Source organism: Hippocampus zosterae, chromosome 4, assembly GCF_025434085.1.
Source record: "Hippocampus zosterae strain Florida chromosome 4, ASM2543408v3, whole genome shotgun sequence".
Lineage (NCBI taxonomy): Eukaryota > Metazoa > Chordata > Actinopteri > Syngnathiformes > Syngnathidae > Hippocampus > Hippocampus zosterae.
The window spans coordinates 26,164,903-26,174,408 of record NC_067454.1 but is presented as its reverse complement, the minus strand read 5'-3'; the positions used below and the strand labels follow the sequence as shown (position 1 = coordinate 26,174,408).

General features: G+C 42.2%; 1 protein-coding gene across 3 annotated transcripts; it reads right to left on the bottom strand.

Moving 5' to 3' along the window:
• Positions 1-775: 775 nt before the first annotated feature.
• Positions 776-9,135, bottom strand: kmt5b (lysine methyltransferase 5B). Of its 3 annotated transcripts, XM_052063893.1 has the most exons (11): positions 8,568-8,956; positions 6,978-7,036; positions 6,591-6,848; positions 6,365-6,512; positions 6,066-6,231; positions 5,870-5,979; positions 5,604-5,770; positions 4,780-4,799; positions 4,522-4,658; positions 4,000-4,199; positions 776-3,785 (listed from the first exon to the last, which is right to left on the bottom strand). In XM_052063893.1, exons 3-11 carry the CDS (start codon positions 6,757-6,759, stop codon positions 2,314-2,316), a joined length of 2,589 nt encoding a protein of 862 aa, XP_051919853.1. In that variant the 5' UTR covers positions 6,760-6,848; positions 6,978-7,036; positions 8,568-8,956; the 3' UTR covers positions 776-2,313. The 3 variants fall into 3 exon arrangements, with proteins under 3 accessions (XP_051919853.1, XP_051919854.1, XP_051919852.1); XM_052063894.1 differs by lacking the exons at positions 6,978-7,036; positions 8,568-8,956 and adding an exon at positions 8,963-9,135; XM_052063892.1 differs by lacking the exon at positions 6,978-7,036.
• Between the last annotated feature and the right edge of the window lie 371 nt (positions 9,136-9,506).

The window sequence follows — 9,506 nt, the reverse complement described above, 5'->3', positions numbered from 1 at the left end:
CCACGCAACACGCTAAATGTCCGTGTATACATTTTTGTTTTCTTTTTGAATCTATAGGAAAAGTGTAAGCTATTGGTCAAAAAGCACACAAACGGTACATCCGGAACAGTTTTAGAGTGGACGCAGACAATCCGACAAAGAGGAAGGACTGACAAAGCCCATTTTAGAACGATGATTAGCTGCTGGTGATATGAACAGTACATATTAACATGAAAAGTAGATAAACATTTTGTTTTTATAGTTAATCCCTCAATCCACTGGCTTGTTGTTTAACGTCTAGAGGAGAAAATAATAGACAGAAAGACTGGCATAATTTGTAGGCGAAACTATGTAAGTAGGGAGCTGGGCATTGTTCAATGATTTCTTCTATAAATTTGGTAAAATCTATTAAGGCACCTGTTGATACTAGATTGAATATATTTTAAAAAATTGTGAATGACAAAATCTAAGAGGTATTTGGACTGAATTGAAGACTGGGACAGGCAAGAAATCAAAAGCAATTGAGAGTGTGGCATTGAATCAATGATTCTGAGCCGTGCATGTTTGCGATCGTGTGCTTCCTCGAACTGTCTTGCTTGCAAAATTACTGGAAGAGAAATCAAACATAGCTCTTAAAAATATGGATTGTGATGAAGCAATATAAGACAGTCTTTCTGTACATTATTTTTTGAAGGTAGCCTTTATGCACAAGCATGACTGAATTTGATATGCCATGTTTTTATTACAAAGTGGCTCCAAAATGAATGAAACTTGGGCACAATTAAATGCAGTCACGTATAACAAAACTATGTGCTTTTATTTATTTCACTCAACTCGTTTACATTTAAAAACGCTGATGGGAAAGGAAATCAAAGTCTTGACTTTAGAGACTGCAGTAATTAAAACATGGCACATGAATCCAAATCAAGTGACGGAGCAACATTATAATGCTTCTGGACCAACTGCACCAACACTGAACATTCAGCATGGCTTCTCACATACAAAAAAATAAAAATAAAATACAAAGGGAGGGGGAAAAAAACCAAACAAACAAACCAAAGATCAATAAAAACCTGCCTATAAGACAGAGTGGATAGTCACTATACTGTACACTTTCTACAATTTCAATGTCCATTATGAATATAACAAGTGCACTCACTGAAAGGAATAGTTGAACAGAAAACAATTCTCTCAATTTTCAATGAGGTTCGGCAAACAAAGACTGTTGTACAACAAGCAGATCATCACGCTTCCTAAACCGTAAACCAACTAACTTGACTGGAATACAAAAATCAGTAGAAAGGGAGCGAATTGAGATTTCTCTTTCCTGCCATGTGGAGTGCCTTCCAAACAAGTCATTTTGTGCCACAATGAGGTGTTTCCAAAGTAATTGTTGCACCATTCGGAGAAAAAAAAAGGCGGCGTTGACTCAAGTGGGGCAGATGACTTGGTAGCTATTGTGTTGTTTTCAGTATCAATGCACTTACATCTTACACCGATCTTCATCAGGTATCCCGTAAGGACTGCACAAGCAGCCAGTGGGCATATTCGAAGAGCGAACCATTGTGATTTCCTAGGAATGTTAAAGAATGTATTTGAAAATGTTAACGCTTTGAGAGATTCCGACATTTCTAAATCATACTTTTGTAGTTGTGTTCACATATTCGAATACACATCGATCGATTTTCTGTACAGCATATTCTCGCAACAGTTGCAAAATGATGAAAAGCAAAGTTTATTTCTGAAGTGTGTGTGTCAAACCGGTAGCCGTCCCTATTACCGGTAGTTCCTAAGAAGTGGCTGTTTCAAAAAAAGTTGGTAGTTTCCATTTTATATGTAGATTTTTTTTCACGGTAGTTTATAATTGTGCTTTTTCTCCTCAGAAACATTGTTTGGAAGGCTCAACCAATTCTTTCCAACAGGTGATCAACATAATGCAACAAAACATCAAACATGCTCTGGTTGTCATCTTTCTGGCATTGTAAGACAGTTACATAACGTTGCTGTAAACCAGCGGTGGGGAAACAAAATCACATCAGATACTTGCGGATGAATGGAATTGAAATTGAGCAGATTTGTTTTAAGTTAGCAACCCCTTCGAGCAATGTTCTGGGCCCGTACTCATAATGACTCTTGTCTTCTGAGTGAGTGAAATTGGTTCTGGTCTTCTGGTTAGATGAGACAGGTCCAATTGTTTGAGAACACGTCTGAATCTTTATGAATACTGGCCCAGATTTGTAGATTTTTAAATTACTATACTTATTTTACATCAACACGACAGCTGATTCGCTTGTTTTCTTTATTTACAGGGACAGGAGGGAGGAGCTCCACAAGCTATGCATCGAGTCTAAGAGACTGATCCTCTCTCCTCCTGGAGGAGATATCAATGTCGATGGAGTCTTTACCCACAATGAGTCGCAGACGTTTCGCCGGGGGAAGTGGAATGAAGTCGTCTTCAAACTCATTGTCAAAGTAGTCCTCGTCATCATCAGCATCCGCATCATTTTCATCTTCGGATGACGGCTCCGCCATAATCTTTTGGGTTCGATGTCCACCCCCTCGAGCCTCAAAACTCGGACCCGTGTCACCGTTGAAGGACAGCTGGTCTGCCTTCATCTGGGATAGTCTCCGCGCGTCATCCTCTCTCTTCAGCTGTATCTTTAACTTTGTCGAGTTACTGTGCACCACGGGGGAAAAACCGTTATTGAGTTTGGCTATGTACGAGCTGCCTTTGTCCTTGTCGTGGTCCTTGCTGAACTTAATGCTAATCTTGCTGGAAGAGGCCGAGTTCACCGACGCGGCAGAAAGACCGGAAGAAGCGATGACGTCGTTAGGATCATTGGTCTTGCTGCTACTACTGTCTCTCCGTCGGCGGAGCGTCAGTTTGGGGAGACCCGTCGTGTTCTCCAGGATCAACTGGGCATCATAACGGGTGATCCTGCGCTTCTTCTTCCCCTTGTCCTGTGAGCGACAGCTACTCTTGCCCTTGTCCCGACGGAGGGATTTCCTGCCATTGGCAACCCCATTGTATTCCCTGTGCCGGTCGGAGAAGCTCAAGAGAACCTTCCCGCAGTCTGAGTAGCTGGTGGGATGACTGGATGCCATGGGCATAAACGGCTCACCGTACGAGTCCTCGCATTTAATTGTTCGCTCCGTCCCGAGCCGTATCGGCCGTTTCAGCCGTGCGCACGAGCCCCTTTGGGGATAGCCGGCATCCAATGCCGGCTGCTCCAGACCTATCTCGTGGTGAAGATACTCCTCCAAGTCCGATGGCTCTGATTTAATGACCACTGCACTGGAGACTGGGCTCAAGTTGTGCATAGCACCGGGGTCCAGCTTGACACCGCCAGTTGTTTCTTGGGCTTTGACGAGTGTCCGGGTGGACCTGCGAGTTCTGTACGTTGACGACAGGCAACCCTTACCATGTTGCACAACCGTGAGACTAACGTTTTCCTTTGCAGCGTGACGTGTTAAGCATCCCCGCTGGCCTAGCGTTTGCTGGACCAGCTCCTGGCCGTCCTTCTCCTTCTTTACGGAGACGCCTTTACACAGCGACACCTTCGAGTCTCTGAGACCCAGCTGGCAAGTCTCACCTTTGGCCAACGCCTTGGGCTCCGCGCCCCTTCTGCGACTCCGTAACTGGACTCTACTTAGTGAAGGCTTTGATTGGGATTTTAGTCTCTTTGGTACCCTATTATTGTTTACACGTCCTTGTTTTGAACATGAGGTAGTGAGAGCTCTTGACAATGTCTGTCTTGTTTGAGTCCTGTTTTTATACTTGAGACCAGATGATCTTTTTCTGGCAGCTACACAAAGACAAAACGACATGTATAAGCAGATTGTCATGGGAAAAAAAAATACAGATATTATATATATATATAATTCTTCACCACCTTCTCTATACATCGATTACCCTGTTCCGTTGGAATGCACATTCGGAATACATTTCATCAAATTGTATTGCCCAGTGAAAATTGCTTTGCTTTCTCAGTGGTGCAAAGAAACGGCATGAACCCTTACATTGATGTGTTTTGGGCGATTCCTGAGAGTCTACGTCGGTGTGGGAGCCTACAGAGTGAGAGTCCAAACTCCGGTTTCCTTCTCCTAACTTCTTCAGACGGTTCAGACGCTTGTCTGTCTCCCGCAACCCGTATTTGCTGTTGATCACTGGAACTTCGACAGGCAGTCCAGCTTTGGATTTGAAAGCACCAGTGCCGCGCCTGCGGGGCAACAAATGAAAGAATGTGAATTTAAAACAACACTCGGACAAACTGCGGGTCATCATTGAAAGGTTTATTGTCAAGAGTGTAAACGCTGCATGTATTGATCATATTTCTATAATGTAAATTGAATTTCTGAACATAATCAGAAAGCTTTGTCTGAATGTCATGTTATTTTGGCTGGATCATTCAAAAACTGATGTTTCTATTTTCCTGATATCAGCAACACAAACTATTACACGACAGTGACCAAATTATTGACATAACCAAGTTCAGACATTAAATGTGATGATACTGTGTATGAAAATAGTTTCCAATTTACCGTTCACAGGTGTAGCATTCACAAAATTCGTTGTTTTCCCCAAAAAATCCATCTCCATAGTAACAAGAGATTTCCTCGCCTGGCTCAATGTCCCTTAGCACCTTTACACAGGCAGTGTCCCGCCCTGTCGACACAAACTAACAACAACAAAAAAAGGGAATGACTCTATACATTTGTGTGTGCTTTCCAAGCTTATTTTGAAATGATTACAATTTCAAAAGTATTCTAAAAAATCCCAACAATTGCAGAGTTAATCACCTTGCAGTTTGGACGACAATCTGAAAAAGCAAGAAAATATCACAAATGAATTATCTGCATTGGCAAGTGGACAAAACATGTACTAGATAATAATTGACATTTCCTCACATAGCAAGGAGGGTGTACATTAACACCTATTTACTGAACCGTGCCAGTGCCAAGCATATGTTAAGTCTTAGTCTGAGTCTTTATTGTGACATTTTTATTTATATAAACTTTTATACTGCAAACATTTTTATTGGTGGAATAAAACTGAAAGTCAAACGTTCTGACACCGTCCTCACACCATTAGATGAGACACCACGTCCAAAGTTTTGATTCGTACTGCGTACAATGTTTTTATATATAGTATATTATTTGTCAAAGTGGACTTTCAAGCAAAATAAAATGAAATGCAGAGGAACGTCAAGAAGTGAGAGAGGCTGCACTGAACTTCTCTTAAGGCGGGTAGCTCCCGGGAACATTAAACTAAAGCGCACAACACTGGACGGGTGACTAGATTACTACCTGCCAGAAAACATCCACGTAAATCTAAGATCGTTTTTAGTTCTCTGTTAAGACTCCACACTACCTCACTTAAGATTGTTTACAAGCACAGTAGATGCTCTTTTTTTCTTTTAGTACAAGGTTTTGCTGTTGTTAACTTTTTTATGGCAACCGGGGAACAATACTGTCCACCGTCTGAGCCAAAACAAAGTTATTTTCCCAAGGGAGAAAAAGAAGCCGCGCACGGGATTGTCAATTAATGTTAAAATGAAAAGGCTGCTATTTGACAAATTAAGGGAATGTTTTAACCCGAATCATAAAACGCAACAGACTAATACCATGATTAATAAAAGCAGCCGGCCCCAGCCAGAGCTGTGCACAGTTCTTGCGCGTTGAATACATGACACTGAAGTCATTCTCTCCATGCCGCAGTAACATGTTTTCTTCGCTCTCCGACAGCTCAGCAATACATCCCACCAAGTACTCGATCTTATCGTTCCTTTTCCTGCAAAAGATCAGGTCCAAAAGTGTGTTATGAGCACTGAAAGGTTAGCTCAGAAAATGTCCAGAGCATGAAGTTATGACTGAAATGGCATGAACTTACCATTCTTTCGTTGCCACAATTTTAGCTCCATTTTGCTCTGAAGAATAGCGATTACATGGGAGAATCTCAAACCCGCTGTCAGTGGCAAACACCCGCAAATACACAAAAACCTGTGGAAGACAGTATAGTTAATCGCCTAGCGATCGGAGCAATTGCGATGATGAAAGCGGACTGTGAAAACAAGAAAACATTTTACATGTTGTTTAAAAAGCTTTTCTTGAGATTTTGTCTTGTGAAGAAAAAGATTTCGGGACCAGTCCCCTGATATCAACGCTCTGAATGTTTTCTCCAAGTTATCGTGCTTTTTGAAGCGTTCAATGATTTCTTTCAGCTCCTCCTGCCTTCCCTTGACTGGACGAAATCTGGAGGGCCACATTAACAACACAAAATTAAATTAGAACATAGATGCACAGTGTATTCCTAGCCCCCCCCCCCCCCCAAAAAAAAACCCCCACACAAAGTAAAACTTCAGTTCCACCCTAGTAAATAGCTGACCTGGTGTTCATTTTGTGCGTCTGAAAGCCCAGGTAAGGATCTAATATGAGACTTGTGGTCAGGTCATCATTCTCACAGAGCTCCTTAGCAGTCATACCTGACGAGGGCACATATCGCCTCTCTGCCTCAAGGCTGGTTGCATGAAACCCTGCCAGAAGAAGCAAGCCTCAGAATTTGAAACTGCTACTAAGCTATACTCTTATAACCAAAAACACATTCAACTCACTACGGCTACATCTTCGGTTTCTGGGATGGGTTTTGTTGTGGCGCAGGGAGACCCGCTGTGAATGCTGAGACCGAGACTGGCTCTGGCTCACAGGCTGCTCGCTGGTCAACTTGTTTCCATGTCGTCTGCCATTTAATACCATGTTCTTGGATTCGCCCAGCCACTTCATGCCCACAAGCCCCCTGGTCCAGTTGCATTTAGTCTCTGAGATGAAGAAACACTCTTGAGTGGGGAAGGCGGGCGTCTTGAATATGAATTCTGCAAAACACATTGAAAAGAAACAAAACGGTGCAATTAATTTGATGTCAAGGAAGAGGACAGAGCAGTATCGCAAAGTTTAACACAGTTATAAAACTGACACCCTTTTTAAAGGGATGAAGAACGCACCTATTTATCCCATTATGTTAGGAGGACATTTTGCAGTTCACAAGGGTATCTGGAGATAACTGCGACATTGAACAAACATATGCAAATATTTAGTCATTAATGTCTGAGAGTCACTCAGTCGTACTGCAAATAAATATGTTGATAATGTCATTCACGTCAAACAACTTCTGGACCTTCTGAATTTTACGGGCGAGAACTATGATAGTCGCTGAACAGATGCAGATATTTGGAATTCGTTCATGTCTCAGAGCCACTTGATCAAATGCAAAAAAAAAAAACTTAATAAGACATCCAAGTCAAACAACTTCTGGACGTTCTGAACTTAATGGGCCACCGTAGCAGCGGGGATGGCGTGCTTAACAAAGATAAGCTTTTGCCAATTTCCGCAGTGAGCGGGGTCGGTTGAACAGAGCGACGGAAAGCATTCACAAGCTGAACTGTAGCGCTGTTTAGTGGTAACCTAAAATAATGCATGAGACGCAGTTTTAACAATTAGTTATTCGTGCATCCAAACTGAACCCCGTTGATCCTGTACCAAAGCACAATACGTGCGATACTCCTTATGATCACGAACAGACAAAGTACTATGGACAATAGGCACACATGAACTCACGCATGCACAATGTGAACTCAGGTGGAAACCCGGAAGGCCACCACAACATTTGGAGGCGACAAATTGTGTCTCGGCTATTAGCTTGCATTGTTTGCTAACAGGTGCCGCTCCACACATTGCCTTGGTTAGCATGGAGCTAGCTACCAGGACGACGCCTGATAGGCTCGGCCGCGGTGCTTTGCAGCTCCATCGGACGCCGGCAGAATGTCATGACAAAACGAAATAAACACAAGGCTGACTTGATGCCTCACAATCATTTGATGTTAGCAGGTAACGCGGACATAAACCGCATGCCACTGAAGGATTCTGACACAGCGATGCTTGTTTAGGGTTATAGTTTGACGGTGATTTGACAGAAATCTAGTACACAGTACACTCAGAGTGAACTAAGAAATCCTCATTTGCATGAAAATCAGTCAACACACAAAACAATACATTTCAGAGAATAATGGTCCTTTGACGACTTAACTAACAGATTACTAGCGTTACAGGCGAGCTATTTGGTAGTGAACACTTGAGACATTATCATTGAACTTCACCAGAGTGCTCTTATAGCTTGGTAAGCTAACATTGTCAATAGCAATCGGTCGGTAAAACACACTACCAGTACCATTATCGCAACACTGAAATTGACGTTACTTTCACACACGATGAAAAGCTACTATAGTTAGCGCCACACATTACATTAAACGAAAAATATGACTACCTACAAGCCACTAAACAGCAGCGGTGAGCAGTTGCTAACGCACTACCATTAGCTTTGCTTGTTTGATTTGGAAGCAAACAGTCAGCTCGATTTCGCGTCTATATCATGCCAAAGATAATATATGGTCTTTAAGTAATTGGTTAAATGTTGGGCAGTTATGATGCTGGCAACCAACTGATATTTCAGTAAGTATAAATATTTTTCACGCGATAGTATGGTTAAATGCCCCAAGTGAAGACATCGGAAACAGAATAAATTACGTTTTACTCACCGGGTGGCCTCGTCAAATAACCGTGCAATATAACAACCCTGCTTAAAAGTCATCGAAATCTGAAACAGCACCGTAAACATTACAGGAAACACATTTATTAAAAAAAAAAGAAAGAAAGAAATTAACATTAAAATTCAAGATGGCGGACTAGCACAAGCGAGTGGGAGAGAAAGGCGCAGCACGGCTATCCCCCACAAAGTAGTTCCGATGTATACTCAGTCCTTCTCATCCATCAGACCCAAACGATTAGCGGGGCAAGAACGGACTGCATAGAGCTATCTAACTATAGGTTACAAAACGTCATTTCTTAGGTCCGTATAATATATGGCCGACCATATTTATCTTTGAGGCCGCGACGGTCGGATGTACACGCGAGTGCTCCTGCATAAACAAACCTAGTATTTACGCGTTCCAGACTGGTTCCGTTCTAACTGCTTTCGGCGCATACAGAACCACGCCACGAAGGGCAAACTTTGCCAGCCTGTAACTGTCGACTTCTTTCACTTGTCTTCACTACTCTTTACTTCGTCTGTTCGCTAGGTATCCTACGTCCACCTAATGACGAGGTGTACTTAGATTGTAGGATATGCCATTTGTGCGTGCAAATTAACTTTTACATAAGGCATTTTAGGATTAAGTTGCCTGGGATCGGAGATCCAAGCGCACGCAAAATTAAACGTTTTCAAAGTTAGAGACAGTATTGATTTGTGGGGCTACACATGTCTTCAAATATATCTTATTACCCTCTCAAGGGGACAATAATTTTCCACGCAGCTGTTTAGGTACTACTCACAAAGAGTTAGGGATATCGGACATCTGGGTGAAATTTTCTAGATGAGCCTAAAATGCACGGTAACCTTAACACGGGAACTTCATTTGACTTCCTCTTGACGTAATGCAAATGTCCACGTTTCACTACATTTGTTTTCTAACAAAGCT

Excerpts from the sequence above, each read along its gene's own strand:
- kmt5b (XM_052063894.1), bottom strand. The coding sequence starts at position 6,759 with ATGAAGTGGCTGGGCGAATCCAAGAACATGGTATTAAATGGCAGACGA. Across the intron at positions 6,513-6,590 it reads AAACCGAAGATGTAGCCGTA|GGTTTCATGCAACCAGCCTT; the intron begins GTGAGTTGAATG and ends TTCTTCTGGCAG. Across the intron at positions 4,800-5,603 it reads GGCTGCTTTTATTAATCATG|ATTGTCGTCCAAACTGCAAG; the intron begins GTATTAGTCTGT and ends TTGCTTTTTCAG.